This window comes from Patagioenas fasciata, chromosome 8, assembly GCF_037038585.1.
Source record: "Patagioenas fasciata isolate bPatFas1 chromosome 8, bPatFas1.hap1, whole genome shotgun sequence".
Classification (NCBI taxonomy): Eukaryota; Metazoa; Chordata; class Aves; order Columbiformes; family Columbidae; genus Patagioenas; species Patagioenas fasciata.
Window position 1 is genome coordinate 20929789 of NC_092527.1, and position 15859 is coordinate 20945647.

A 15859-nucleotide genomic window follows, 5' to 3' on the forward strand; every position below is an offset into this window, starting at 1 on the left:
TACCAGGAATCACCTGCTCTGCTAAAAGGGGAGGGGATTTAAAGTTATAAATGGGGGACAACATTTTTACCTTCATGTAGCGGGATCTCTGGATTTGAAGCATGTCAATAATAGATCGTACTTTCTTTGAAAAGGGGTTTTCCAAGACAGGCAGGGTACTCTGGAATGAAAGAGATCCCATCAGTCATGTGAAGCAGAGCAACACTAAACAAAACTCATCAGTTGTCTTGTATTACATAATGGTAGAGATATATGTACCCCCAATAACATTAAATCTCTTCGACCTCAACTAGTTAAGAGAATGTAACATAGTATCAGAACTAAAGGTCAATTGTTCATTCCATTTACAAATCAACTGTTCTCGCTGTCAGTGGAAACCTGGCTTGCCAAATAAAGCTAGGCAAAAGCATGCCCGGCATGCCCAAAGGACGGACATTTCCACTAGTTTCACATACCTGTGCTTCCCTTGTTCCTGGCATGAAAAATTTAACACTATTTTCTCAACTTGCTTTCTCATTGTTCTAAGTTTTGGGTGACTATCAGAGACACTAGCTCCTACAATGCTATCCAACTCACCAAGGTGTTGCTAATCTGACTGAAGGATGACACTCCGAAGAGGTTCTGGATCAGGCCTTGCTGCACATTGACTCCAACCCACACAAAGATGTTCAGCCCATTCTCCAGCAGGTATATGTCACCCTTGGAGAGACGTTCTTCTGAGTTCCGGATTGCTGCTGGCAAGGAGTCACTGTCAACATCTGCTTTGGTCTGGTTTAGAATGAGAAATAAAATAAAAATAAAATAAAATAAATAAAATAAAAGTTACAAACCAAAACCATCTTATGAAGTCCTGAAAATTTCTGCTACTAAGACCCCAGCGGTTTTCTCATTTCTAGGACTTGTAACACTGCAATAGCTGTGACTGAAGTATCACCTTCCTTCGCTTAGTTTTCTTACTGAACGTGACATAGAGGCAGATGAGAGACTCTTGGTTAGCAAGAGAGAATATAAGGCTGCTGTGAAATTACTCTGCAGTTCCAATATTGCCCCTAGAGTAGGAATGCAATTAGTTGTTAGAGTTATTTCTCTACTGAAAACTCAAAATAGTTTGTGGTAGCACCCTGCAATGATGAAAGTGACACGAAGTTACAAGAAGCTTTAGGAGTTTCAAAAGACTAAAACAAGGGTCAAAAGTGTCATCTTTGCCACTAGTCATATGTTCACAGCTCAGAAAAAAATCCCCCAGCAAATTCACAAGATGCAGTAAAGCATCACTGAGTGGAATGAAGTGAAGTATTCCAAGAGACGGCAGATCTCAAATTGCTTTCCCTTGCTAACATATAAACGCCAGTCCTTATGATGAGTCAAGAGAACAGCAAGTCTCATGTAGTAAGAATATCCTGAATTACTCACCAGGGGCAAAAGCCTGGGATAAAAGAAGACATTTGTTTCTGCCACATCCATGGATGTCACTAACTGACGAATGTAGGCACGGTCATCCGTTGTGACCTCTGGACCAGGCTGAAGGACATCACTCTTCAACACACAATTCAAGTACACAGGAAGCAGCTTCATGCATTCAGGGAGGATCAGCTACAAGTCACAAGCAGACAGAAGCTGGTCAGCTGTCTTGCTAGATAAGCTCATGTTCAACAAAATGAGGTTTGCATGAACCAATGAAGTATGGTACAGCTGTGAGGAGCGAAAGCTGACAGTCTAATTATATCATGGACTTGTAAAAATAACATAAAACTTTTCCCTGTAGCAGGCAGTGCTTTCTGGGCTCCAGACAGATGTCCAAGAAGCCATTCTCAACAGTAGTTTTACTTGCAGTCTCTCTACTTTCTTGGGTCCTCTCTTTGCAAATTTCTGCTGAGCAAAGCAATTGACCTTTTTCTGTAGGTTAAATAGGAAGAAGCTCTCATCACCTTTTAATACCCGAGCCTGTGATTCAAGTGAAAACATCAGAGCTTACCTGGCCAGCAGAAGAAGGACTAGCACAGTTCTTTCGATAGCAAGCTAGGATCTGGGCACACTGGTTGATCAGTGCGTCTCGTACAGTCTTTACTGGACTACTCAGAACTCCACGATATGCTGCACAGAAAAAGGACAAAGACAGACAGCTATCAAGTGACTGCTCATGGACAATAAAAAATGCAACACTATTTCCACAAAGTAAATCTAAGCAACTATTGCTTATGAAAGCCTTTTTTCCTCTCCCCGTCAAACATATGGGAAAGAGATGACACATTCCTACTGAAGATCTGAAGAAGCTCATTTACACCGTTTTATTACATATTGTTCAATTCTCTGTCTCCCAATGTGCTTTAAAATACACTCAGTCATACTTGAAAGCATAGGGTACTACAAAAACTCCTTTTACAGCCTGGACATCTTTGTTTAATGGACTGAAAATGGACTGTTACCTTTTAATGGCGATAAACATACACAATTCTAAATCTCTGCTGGACTTGTAGGCTTTTACTGCAAACTAGAAAGCGTAAATAGGGTACAGTACATAAAGTACAATATTTAACCCAGATCTATGAGCAAAGGCCATCAATTCCTATTCCTGGGCAAAATTCTGAAACAGTTAAAGAATGAACCAAACCACTCCAATAAAATACAAGGATGAATCCAGACAGCTGTCAATACAAACCTCTATTAAAACAATTAGATAAGAATTTGCATGAAAGATAAGCTTACACCCTCTATCTGTACCTCTCGCCCTAAGCAACAATACTATCACCACAGCTTTATGGTCCTTCCTATAAGTGGCTGAAGTATCAGGATTGCGACCTGACATTTGATGCAAAGAGAATAAATGGCTGTCACTGGATGACAACAAGTGTTTTAAAAGCAGTTAAAGGTTGCAATTCTTGTTACCATATTCACCCTTACCATATTTAGCCAAGTAATTGATGAGGGTGTCAGTCTCACAGTTTCGGTAGAGGTCAGCAAGCTGTGTGCAACAGTTTAGGGAGAGGTTGTGAATGCGGAGTCGTCGCTGTCCTGCACAACTTGTATATAACAGAGCACACTGTAGGAGACAAAAATGCCAGGATATAGAAAAATGAGGTCCTGCTGCAATAAGAAAGGCAAGGTTTGAATATACTTCACTAAAAACTAGGACTCAGATGCCTGAACAAAGAAGATAATAACGTAAAAGACTTGTACAATAAGCTAAAAGCGTACGCTAAGGATCAGGATAAATGAAAGATATCAAGCAGCAATGTTAGCAGTTTGCATTAAGGGAAATGGTCTTGGAAAACAGACTGTAGTTTGAAGCAGTCCAGGTCACTCTGAGAACAAGTATGCTGAAAGGTTAAGGATACAGTAAGGGGCAGAAAGAACGAACTAACAGTTCCCTGAAGGAGGGGTCAGTATTCAATTCAGAGTGACCTCGTTCTCTTCTGCAACTGGCAGTCTCCCCGATGAGATCTGGTTCTGCCTTGACACAGTTTTGTTAACAACTCTAAATTACCAGCTCAAATCTTTCTCCTAGAAAGCCTGCCTCTCACCTGAAGGAGCGCACCATTGTCTTCACTCAGTTTGTCATCATGCTTGAATTCCACTGTGATTGTTTTATCACAGTCCAAACCTGCCATCTCTACATCAGTTGTGTTGCTCATATAAAAAGCTCCAAAAAAGTCAGTTGCTCGAATACCTAAAAAAAGAAAAATCCCCCAACATGAACCACAGTTTTCAACAGAATAACAAGACAGAGAGCCTTTGGAGCCCTGAAAAATCCTGTCACCAGTGACACTAAGTTATCTTGACAGATTCAGCAGGGATCTTTGCTCAGTCTTGACAAAAGTCTTCGAACCTGAAAGCTTTAGTATAGCTTTTTGCATAGCCTAGTCTCAAGATGTTTTAAACTAGGGAAAAGTATGTTACTCCCCATATGATATGTTTCAAGTGGACAATTTATTAAGACTCATTCACGCTAACACCCACCTGTGCTTGTGCGCACTCTCATTACAGCATCAAATCCCACTTCTTTCTGGACATCTCTTCTCAAGTCACTCAGAAACCTATCCTGGTCTGTCTCCAGCTAGAACACAAGCAATAATTCAAGTTTCATACTCCCATGAATCAGAGCTGCTTCATAAACCATAAAATAATTTAAAACCAGATTACTATATCCTGCAATCTTACTCTAAAAATCAGCCATCATACAGGGCTCAGTGCCACGCTAATAAAATACTGTGCTAAAAGGTAACAGCATAGCTTTTCTTGTTGTTGTTTTGGTTATTAATAGAGATAGTTTGTGTAAAGAAATAAAGCTAACAAAATAATTTTTGTGAAAATCTTGACATTTAAGTAGCAATTTATTTCCAAAGAAGCACTTGTTCGCTATGGCTCCCACTATGAAAAAAAGAACTTCTAACTAAACAACAATTCTTATTTAGATCAAATACCAGTCTGAGTCACTCTTACCTGGAAGTATGCATACTTATAAATGGAGCCTCCTGTCTGGTAAGTTACTACACCTAGTGTGGCCACATCCAAATACTGGTTTGGAAACAGGAACAGATCCACACAGCAGCCCTGGGCCACACAGTCCTTGGCCAAGTTGTTGTAAAAGCTTGTCTGTGGTTGAAACAAAGTCTAAGAAAAGAAGCCAGAGATGAGCATCAGAAGTTTGTGGTAACAAAAGGAAAAAGAGATCCAGTTTAAAATCTCAGTCAATACACTTTTATACTCCAAGTCTCTCTTCAGGGGAAATAAGGCTTACATAAATTCTTCCCAATCCTGCCTTTGAAGAACTGTTGAATATTACGAAAATTACTACACATCTCGCTTCAATTTTAAGTTCAGCACATTTAATTTAACCCAGTTATGGTATTTTATCCTGTATAAAAATCTAGATTTATCTCTTCTTGTTCTCATATCAGAGTTGTCCTTATGATATCAAGTCTACACAGCTCTTTTTGAGAACAGAAGATAAAGTGCAATGGTTAAAAGATATTAACTGGGATGGTTACATTACATACTACCCCTGTATTTTTTTTTAACATTGTTTCAGAGTTGTTTTATCTCAAAGAGTACAATACAGACCTGTAATGCAAGCATCACACAAGTCATTATTACCTTCTCCTTATCTGTGTTGATCAGTTTCCTGTCATCCCTGTTCTTTACCTTCCCTGGGGCCTCTGCAACGGGCAGAGAGGTGTGGAAAATGAAGAGCTTGCCGGCACACTCAGCTGCCTGCAGGAATGCAAGTGCAACAGCACAGGTTGGAAACATTTATAAAAACTAATGGAAATCGTGATTCAAGAACAAGCATCCAAACATCCTCATTATTTCACTTCTTTACGCCAGGCAGGCACTCTGTCAGACACACAGGCTAAGTGATCTCTTGGTTGCTTCAGTGGGACTCAACATAGGGAGCACAGTTTACTGCTCAGGTACAGAAAAGCACATTTCAGTTCTGCTGGGCTTGTGTTAGTTCCAAGGCAGGGAGAAAAGGACTGGCTTCAAGGAGACACAGAGTGGTAAGCAGGACTCAGATACAAACAGTTTTGAGCAAATGTATTAGATTACTTTCTTCTCTGATTCGCAGCTACTGAGTTTGGGGGAAAGGAAAAGTCAAAGAAACGGTAAAGGATTTTGTAATATGAGCTTCAACAGATCACTAATTTTAAATTAATAACCTATGTCAACACTAGCCAATGTTCAGTAGGTTATTTCCTATGACACATGCATTATGTAAACAATCAATTAGTAATTTATGTTATTTCTTGATGGAACAATTGTCATGACAACTGAGCTTAAGAGAGACTTCTAAGAACTTACATGATGGAGAAACAGAGCTATATGAACAGTTCTGGATGGAATCATACAGCAAATCAATTCAATTGGTATATACAAGTTAGCATTAGATCATGCATGTAATTATCTGGATGAAGTACTGGAATGGAAGAACCTTAGGAAAGGTTTACTTGGTTAGCACATTGGTGTACGAAACTTCAACAGATTGCATTCGCTCTTTTTATTTAAGATTGTACCAGAGTTTCAAGTGCAGGATTAGAAAGACACCATGTTATAGAACTCCTCAGTGAGGCATGACAGAATTCAACAGTTGGTTTTAATGTTGGAAGGTCTTTTATTTTTGTAGGTTCTATAAACTGTTCAAAGCAAAACTCAGCCAGGTAACTGAGATTAAGCTCCACGTCTTGTACTTCGAGCACAAATATTAAAAAAAAAAAAAAAAGGGCAGAGAGCAGATAAATAGCTACATAGAACTGGAGTTACACGCTCTTGAATGAGCCAAGTACTCCCTACACGTAGCACATCTACCATTAGGAGACTTACGAAAAGCTTTAGAATTGTCTTATTAGTGTGTGTTAGCAGAATATGAAATTCAGGGTATTCAGATTGAAAACAATTTGCCACAACAATGCATTTACTAACCTTCAGTGCCTCCAGCCCTGCTTGAATCACAGGTGCAAAAACAGTTTCTGTTTCTCTTGTGTCTGCAAACATTTCTGGAATCTGATCCAGCAAACTAGAAAAGAACAAGAAAAAACAAGAATTCAAGATTCCATTTAATTGGAAAAAGCACACAGTTGCAGCTGATGACCTATGAGCTGAGGTTGCTTAAACAGAGGTGCCTAATGTGTCTGTAAGTTTGCATAATTTTTATAGTATTTGGAATCTCATAATTTGTCTGTGGAAAAAAGTGATGCTTTGTCATTCTTCATTGGCTTCTCCCATTCATATCCTCAGTGGTTACTGTACAGCCCCAGCTGATGCCTACTCTAACAGCTCTTCTGTATTCCTGCTCTTTTAACATTTTCCAATATATATTTGTAAGTAAACACTTAGGCAAGACTAGTGATACTTGGTCTCTGTTTGCCAAGTATCCTGTGTACTATTCAAAAATTAATAGGTTTAATCCAGCTTTGTATTAGGCAAGACTAGTGATACTTGGTCTCTGCCAAGTATCCTGTGTACTATTCAAAAATTAATAGGTTTAATCCAGCTTTGTATTTATGTTTCTTAACATACCACAAAACAAATTTTCTTTAAAAACATGCAGGGTCAGGTCTAATTCCCAAAATGTAGTTAGCTACACACCATAATTTAGCTACAGTTCAAATATCATGTTGAATAATTTGCCAAAACTTCACTAATTTCTCTTTCCTTCTAGATTTTATCACTTCATTTTATTCACTTCTAGGTGAATAACATGAAACACATGCAACAGTTGAATCTACCAAACAAGAAGTTTACTACACACACTAGAAATCAGCTTCTTTTACCTGGTAATAACTGTCCTGGACTCATTCACGTTTACCAAGAAACCATCCAGGAGCGGCACAAACATATCTGCCACATCCGAGACAACCATCATTTGTGGCTGTGCCAGTGAGCTCTTCACGTTATAGAAGTGTAACACTTTGTTGTAGGTGACAAAGCCTACTCGAATGGCTGATTCTTCCATGTTGCCTTCCCTGTAAGAGACATAACTTGCCTTCACATCTAAGTATATAGTGAAATCATTACACAGAACACAACACAATAAGGGATACAGAAAAAATGAAAGGAAGGAAAACTGATTTTCACCTAGAAAGATACGCAGAAAGATGTTTGCTTGGCCTTTTTCTGAAGAGAAGGTTGATAGGATTAGCAAATAATTTCTAGCTTTTTTAAAAGGGAAAAAGTGAAAGTTTCCCCCATTTTGACTGGCTACAGTAGTACACAATTTACCTACCTGGGCAGGTAGTCTAGGAGTGACTTTAATTCTTCACATATTAGCCTCACTAAGCCACTCTTCACAGCATTGTAAGATACATCAATCATGAAAATGAAAGCAGGTGGACTGGGAAACTTGTTATTCTGTGAAAGAAAGGAAAGAAGTCATATTATGGCCATGTAATGCAGCCCACATAACAGCTCTGTAACACAAACAAGTGAATGCTGGTCAAAACTCTTAATAGCTTTCATGTACTTTTCCACCCATGAGCAGTAATTGTTTCTTCAGCTCATTTTCTCACACCTGTCCAACTAATAGACACGTAAATGTACTGCGCTTGAAACGAACCAGTATCACGTGCCCGAGCCTGATTTTGCCGTTGCTCAGTGAAGAACAGGCCAGTCACAACTAAATCACCCATTTAACATGACTAGGCCAGATAGGGAATGCAGACATAGAATCACAGAATGACCTGAGTTGGAAGGGACCCACAAGGATCATCGAGTCCGGCTCCTGTCCCTGCATGTGACTACCCCACAGTTCACACCATGTGTCTGAGGGTGTTGTCCAGTCTCTTCTTGAACACTGTCAGGCTTGGGGTTGTGACACCTTCCTGGGGAGCCTGTTCCAGTGTCCACCAGCCTCTGCATGAAGAACCTTTTCCTAATGTCCTAAATGTTCCTAAACCTCCCCTGGCACATCCTCCTGCCATTCCCTCAGGTTGTCATTGGTCACCAGAGAGAAGAGATCAGTGCCTGCCCCTCCTCCTCCCCTTGTGAGGAAGCTGCAGAGCACGATGAGGTTTCCTTTCAGTCTCCTCCAGGCTGAACAAACCAAGTGACTTTAGCTGTTCCTCATACAGCTTCCAGTATAAACCCTTTGGCAACTTGGTGGCCCTCTTCTGGACACTCTTCTGTAGCTTTCTATCCTTTTTATACTGTGTCACCCAAAGCAGGGAAGTTTCCTGACAGTTGTCAAGACTTTGAAATCTGATCAGACTTGTTATAAATGGTTTCACCAATAAAAAGCAAAAGATTTTCCTGTCGGAAAACTGTGACATCTCCCTTCTACTTAAATATCAGGTCTGCTTTGTGAAAGAAAAACTTGTTTCAGTCAACAGTTTCCTGAAGTCTATAGCTCAGACTGGAAGGAGCACACAGAACAGAAGCAAAACAGAACAACTTGCAAAAAAGCTGGGAAGATTGCACCTTGTTTGAATTAAAAACACTTCTTACACTGTTAGAAGCAAGATAATTGGTTTTTACCTTAGCTTGACATAAAGCTGAGGCCTCAGAAGGTAACCAGTATAAAGCTGCAATGTTTAGGCATCTCTTTACTCAGCATTTATTTCAGCAGAGATATAAGTTGCTGTAATAAACACCTTGCACATATTTTTCCTATTACTTAGAAGTTAATTATTATTTAAATATTTAAATTAAATGTGAACGAGCTCTGACAATATATATTTCCACATTATTCTTGTGGTTCTAACTGCTTTGGCTGTATTTGAAATTTAAGTTCAATATGTAAAGTTTGTCTTGGACAACAGGCGGCACATTGCATAGTTCCTATTGCACTTTTCTTGAATCTCTCCTACATTCTCCTTCTGCCCCAAGAACTACTGCAAAAGAGTCTCTCTTGCACAACTGTTAGGGTAAGAGCAGCAATAGATGGTCATATAGCTCCAGAAGAGAATGGCAGAGGGAGCTATAACAAAATTATATTACATCATTTGTGATCAAGACTTCCTCTACTTTGGGAAGTAAGCAGACAAGCACATTATCTTATATAATGAAGTGGGTTGGATTAATGCTGTTAATTATCTCTGCCAGCTAGAAATCAGTGCCAAACAATAATTACCATTCTTATTTTTAGGAAAATAGGCTTTTTATTTAAAAACCAAAATACAGTAATAAACACTATTGTACCTTGCAATAGTCAACTGTTGCTAGAAACTCATAAGACCCCAGTGATAACTCAGGTCGATCATAGAAGTCTACTCGCTTTCCAGTATGATCCAAATGCTGGAAGTAGTGAGGTGGCACTGTGGAAGGAAAAACACATCAGGTTCAGTGACACACCCACGATAAACACTGTGACTAGAGAGCTAACGTGACACCAACTGTTTCAAATAAAACTCCAGGAAAGCTAGCTAGCACTGTGCTAGCATGCAAGCGTTACTAAAAATATTCATGCAAGCTAAGAGCATCATTAAAGCCAAGAAATACAGACAAACTGCTTCCAGTTTGTTTTATGCACCAGGTGGCACACTGTTTAGTCACTATTGTACTTTTCTTGAATCTCCTTCATATTCTCATTTTATGTTTCATATCAGGAATGTCACCACAACATGCTCTTACGATTCTTCTGAAGAGTTTAGTCCAAACAAAAAATATAACCATCTTGTATAAGTAGTAACAAATGGTTTACAATAGTATTTGAGGCAAACCACAGGCTATAATGCTACTGACTCCATTCAGGCTTACAAAAAGGTTGAGCTCCTTATTCTGCTGTCTGCGTTACATCTTTCCTTCCCTTCCCATGCTGCACAAGAGCAAAGCCTTCTAGGCACCCTCTGGTGCAGAGACTGCCATATTCCTTTTGTCAGAACAGACAGGGCACTTCTCACAGTGCACCGTAAAGCATTAAGGAGGAGGAACCGAAAATGTAATCACATGCCTGCTACCCAATACTTTCGTTCTGGTGCCAGGCATCATAAGGTAAAATGGGAGTTAAGCAAAGTTCTTGCCTGCAGAATTCAACTGCAGAAACAAAGAAAGCATTTCCTTTGTGCCCCAAGAGCTACCAGTACAGAGAGTCCCTCCTGCAGAATTACTAGGGTGACAAAATGTATTCCAGCTATAGCTGCCTATATAACTCCAGGTGAGAGTGAAATGAGATTATCTGTAATGGTAGTACTCACCACCTTTAAATTATTCTAAACATTGAAAGTTTCAAGAGCTCAAAAGAAAACAAACTGATGTCATTAAGACTATATATGTATGTGTATATATATATATATATACACGCACACATAGATATATATATATATACATATACACACACATAGAGATATATATATATATACATAAAAGCACCTATTACTCTTCTCTCCAAGTACACAACCAGTACAAGCTAATTACCTGATTGTTTTTGCAGAGACCACAGAAATCATTCTCAAGTATTAGGTACAACTACATAGTATTTTCACAGCATTGCTTTCATCAGCAGTCTCTGAGCAACCCTCCCTTTTCTGCCCCTGCTCAGTTGTTACAGATACAGCCATTCATCCAGTGCTGAGTGAGCAGGGACGGAATGTATGCAGGCTGAAAATCACCAAACAAAAAAGTTTTTTTAAATTGGCCATTTCTAACCCCAGTCAGCCTCTCATTTTGTTTTGTGTATCAGTGCTACCAAACGGAACGCTCAAAACACCACCAAAAGTTTTCTTGTACCTTACATTCCACTGTGCCTTCAAAACAGATCTATGGATGACATGCACATAGTGACTTCTGCTTAAAAGGAAGCATGTTTTATATTAATTTAAAATAACAACTACGAACATTCCTATTCAGCTGTAGCAGCTCTAGCTGCAATGTCATCACTAAGCACTGTTTAAACAGGCTTTGTGAGGAAAAAAAACCACAACTCACTCATGCTACTGACTAGATGTTCATCTCAGTCATAGAAAATGTAAGTTTGAATAGCATAAATCATTTTCAAACCACATTATACATTATAAATGATCATAACATGATGAAGATTTCTGTGCTTGCATCTTGTTCAAACATCACTCCAATAGAACCGATTTCGAGAAGAAACCTTACCCTCAGTGACACAGCTGCAGAAACAACACTGGAACCTCCTTCCACCCTCAATGAATTGCATAAAAGGGCACATGTAAGCCTTGCACCTATTACATCGGACAGGACCAGATTCTCCATGGTCTACCAAATAAGGAAGGGTCTGTGGAAGCAGGGGGGAAAGAAAAGGAAAAAAAAAAAGGTCACATGTTGAGAAAGAACTGACCACACATAGCACAAAGCTTAAAACTATCTCCCGGTACACTGCACAGGATTTAGCATTTTGGTAGCTGTGGGAGAGAGTGCAGGGGGTGGGGGAAGCCTGAACAAGTATTTTGTAAAAGCTTCACAACTTAAGCTCTAGCACAGCATTTCTTTGTGGGCTGCAGTTATTAATGGGCTATTCCACTACCCTGGTTTTGTTTAAAAGAAGACCAGTTCTAGACACAAACGAGTCCCTCTGCATGGTGCTGCACCACCTTCTATAGCAGCCTGCCTGAGAAGCATGAGCTCTAGCAGGAGCACAACACTGCACAGATATATCCCAAGGGAACACAAAAGACTGAAGCTATGCAAAGAATGGCTGTGATAACCTCATGAGCGAGTACACAATTCACGCTTTACCACAGGTTGGGTGCTTTAAAAGCAATTCTTCACCTTTTGTATCTTTGCCTTATAAAAACCAAACTTTTTGACATAATAGAAGCCAGTCATTGCATTCCATATTTTCAAGAACATAGAGCACCCACAATATTTCAAAAAATTTCACCTGATAAGACTTATTTTTGAAGTCCATAAAGAAATACAACATATCCATAAGTTCTATTTGTCTTGACCCCATTGCATAGCAAGTCCCCCAAACCCCTATATAGTTATATCATTTTTAAACTATGACTGATAATATATTCATTTGCAGCCAAACCACAATAAGATATTTGGCAACTTCAGCAGCTTGTGAACCTCAGAATGAGCAGGAAGCACTTTAAAACGATTAAGACAGAACTCATGCAAACTACAGACTGCATTCATCGTTCAAAGCACCTTCCGGAACTAATAATGTAGCTCAAAAGAAAGTTTAACTACTTTTAAATTTTCTGACACTAAAGGTATCCAGACTTAATTCTCTCTGTCACCCTACACCTCTGATCATGTTTAAGAGACAAAATATTCTTTGAGCAGGGACTGAGCAAATGCTCCAGTCACTTTCTTCCTCTTCATGCCACAGATGTGTCACATCTCTCATTCAATCCCACAAATCATTTCTTGACAATACAATGGTTTTGTGGCCAGCATTTCTCAGCTCCTACCACCCAGGCTGACCTCCTCAGAAGAAACAAAATTTCAAGTTTTCTGATTACCAGGCAATGCTGGTATTGTACATCCACACAATAAGCTTTTTTCCTAAGCCTCTCCCCAGTAACATTCATGCAACCAAACTACAAGGCTGCTGTAAACATGTGGTGCTATGCATAACTTGTCACTAATCACTCCCAGAAGGCACAGAGAGACTTTCTTTCTGAAGCTTCGAGCTTTGCTCTCCAAACTGTGCATTAACATAGAGCAAAGGCCCTGTATCTAGCAATCAGGTGCTGAACTTCTATATATTCTAGATTTATCTGAATGCTGTATTTTCATGAGACATTTATCCTGTCATTGCTCATATGTTAAGCTTTAGATCTGTTTACAGTCTATTGCTCTGAACAGCTGAGCCTTCATCTCCTGGAAGGGCCCCTCCACAGGGAGTTTGCCCTTGCCATTAAGAACTTTCCAATGCTAGAAGCTGACTGGTCTCCAGGGCAGTTTTCCAGTCCTAACCATGTTTTTTCTGGATACCACAAGTGTTTGTTCAAAGCATAAACACACCAGGAGACCTAACAACTAGTTCGTTGTAAAGGTTCTCTAAAAATGTGCAGCTCCACAAGCCTCCAGGTTTCTCAAGTAAGACCACATTTCCTGTTGTGCTTCTTTGAAACTCCAGCCACAATACAGCAGTACAGGAATAAGCTTCACAAGTCAGTTTTATCACAAACCAATTTTCAAAATCCAAACCACAGTTTAAGAACATTAATGAAATGCAACAGGAAAAAAAAACACCCTTAAAAGCCCAGAAGACACTCCTCTAACAGATGCTGAAGTTAAGCTTAACACGGCACAGAATACTGCAAATGCACATATTCAAATTTAGTAAGCATACTTTTATTTATGTCACTGCTCCAAGCAGGCTAACGCTACACAGTACCCAGACTATTTATAATATTTTATTAAATTTCTAGCTCTGTAATATTCTCTAAGCTTTAATGTTCTCAGAAATCAGACAGAGTAGATAAAAGCTTAGCAAGCCAGACATTACACCTAGAAGGAAATAAGTGCTGCACATAACAAGGGCAGAAATACAAGTGCAGCTCAACAGTGCCCAGTTCTCAGTCTTGTGCAGTCAACTCACACAATGCTGTGCATAGACATGCACATTAGCTTAACCAGTGCAGCTTGATACATTCTCATTCAATTCCTCAACTTAACATCCTAGAAAATACTTAACATCAGTGATTAGTAACCATTGAAGTACTTAAGGCAAGGTAAGAGACTGAGATAAACTGGAAGTGTACTCATTTGTGACCTTCCTAGTACTTTGGTCATTTGGTCACAGTGCTTGACAGTTACTGCAAAAAAACTGAGATTATCATGGTGACCAAAATATTAAATGTTTTGAACACAACGTTCTCCTGTCTTACAAGTCTCTACCACACGGTGTGGGAGAATCAATGTTTACCTAGTCTTCATTACCTACACATTCCTTCTTAATGTATCTGTTAAATGTTGACATCTAATAGCATTCTCCTGACAGTTCAGAGTGCACACAGTGCATAGGTAACTCTGCATACGGTTCTCACCTCCTCTGGGGGTAGAGTGGCCAGCGGTTTTATGACAGCAGCTAGGGGAACTTGGGACTGTTTGGCCATATCTGAGGTGCAGGGAATATTGTAAGATGTGCATCTTATGTAGCGGGGGCTTGCATTACCTGGGGAACAAAGAAAAAATCCCCACAAATTTCAGTACAAGTTAAGTTTATACTCAAGAACAAAAATAAAGATAGCTTCAGACAGACTAAGAGCTTATCTAATCAATCAATTAAATTCAACCTATGCAAATCTTGAATTCCAAACAAAATGCCTCTTTAGGATTAACTACATATAATAAAAGCCCTTAACTCAAAACAAATGAACTTGACTCCACATCGACTTAAACCTCTAAAAAGGCATTCCCATTTCACTCTCTCTGCAGACTAAAATGTACTACAAGCAGAAAATTCAACTCAAACATTTCTGCTGCTTGATTTTGTTACTTTTGGTTGATAAGTAAAGCACTTGATTGTAGAATCGGATTCCAAAGTTTTAAGATAGCTTAGAATCTCCAGTAAAGCATGGGAAATTAAAAGATGAAATATCCTTTCTCTGTGAAGCCCATGGATCAATTGACAACCCATTCGTGAGTTAAAAAGATACAGTTCCCAGTCCAATTCAAATGATATTGCTACTAAATTTCAGTTCTTAACTGTCATTGATACAGCTCTACAGAACAGGCTTCATTTGCTGCTTTCTGATATCCCTGCTAATGCTGGTCCTGAGTATTTGGCTTGGAAAACAATTTTTACTTGCTAATTGGTTACTAACTACCAAACAATCAGAAGACTCTAAATTGAGATCAAATCAACACAGGACTTGAAACTCAGTTTATGCTGGTGAAACACACATCCCCAGCCGCTGAAATAATTCCTCAAACTTTTCCTGTAGAGATATGGGTAGTTCTGTCAATGATTCTTTGGGGTTTGTGCTTTGTTTATTTAGGAAAAGAAAAAGATTTTACCTTGATCCTTGACCAAGAAATTTGTAGTAACAAGAGGTGGAACCTGCCCTCTCACTCCAGTGACAAATGGTTCTGACCCACGGTTACTTCTGTCATCTTCAATCACTTGAATCTATGACGGAAAACACCACATTAATATTTGGAGGCTTGATTTCAAAGTACTGTAAAATACAAAACTTATATCTGTAAGGCAGTTAAAAGGGGATCTGAGGCAAACACTACTATCTCTAAAAATAAAAAGTCTAAAGCAAACAAGTTTTGTCAAGCAGTCACCTCTCAGTTTGATTTTGAATAGTACTTAATGACTAAAAATAAATTACAAGTTACAAACAGGATTTCTCCCCAGGTATTTTGAGTGGTAGCATATTTTGTGTTTTGAGGCCTGATCTGAGTTCTTCTAGCCAAACACAGATCAATAAATGAACTTTTGGTAGTATTCCCCTGTACACTGGTCCTAGCCAAACTGAAATTACAAGCTTCTGTAAGCCTC

General features: G+C 39.2%; 1 protein-coding gene across 5 annotated transcripts in view; it reads right to left on the bottom strand.

The window, feature by feature from the left end:
• SEC24C (SEC24 homolog C, COPII coat complex component) overlaps positions 1 to 15859 on the bottom strand; it is a 38484-nt gene that overhangs the window by 2458 nt on the left and 20167 nt on the right. For all 5 annotated transcript variants that reach the window (XM_065843143.2, XM_065843142.2, XM_065843141.2 and 2 more), the window contains 16 exons: positions 15370 to 15481; positions 14397 to 14524; positions 11530 to 11668; positions 9631 to 9746; positions 7721 to 7845; positions 7269 to 7460; positions 6418 to 6511; positions 5095 to 5211; positions 4441 to 4611; positions 3958 to 4054; positions 3522 to 3667; positions 2902 to 3040; positions 1976 to 2094; positions 1414 to 1593; positions 577 to 768; positions 71 to 160 (listed from right to left, as the gene is read on the bottom strand). In XM_065843143.2, coding sequence (XP_065699215.1) covers positions 71 to 160; positions 577 to 768; positions 1414 to 1593; positions 1976 to 2094; positions 2902 to 3040; positions 3522 to 3667; positions 3958 to 4054; positions 4441 to 4611; positions 5095 to 5211; positions 6418 to 6511; positions 7269 to 7460; positions 7721 to 7845; positions 9631 to 9746; positions 11530 to 11668; positions 14397 to 14524; positions 15370 to 15481 — 2157 coding nt within the window. The remainder of the gene's footprint in view (positions 1 to 70; positions 161 to 576; positions 769 to 1413; positions 1594 to 1975; positions 2095 to 2901; positions 3041 to 3521; positions 3668 to 3957; positions 4055 to 4440; positions 4612 to 5094; positions 5212 to 6417; positions 6512 to 7268; positions 7461 to 7720; positions 7846 to 9630; positions 9747 to 11529; positions 11669 to 14396; positions 14525 to 15369; positions 15482 to 15859) is intronic.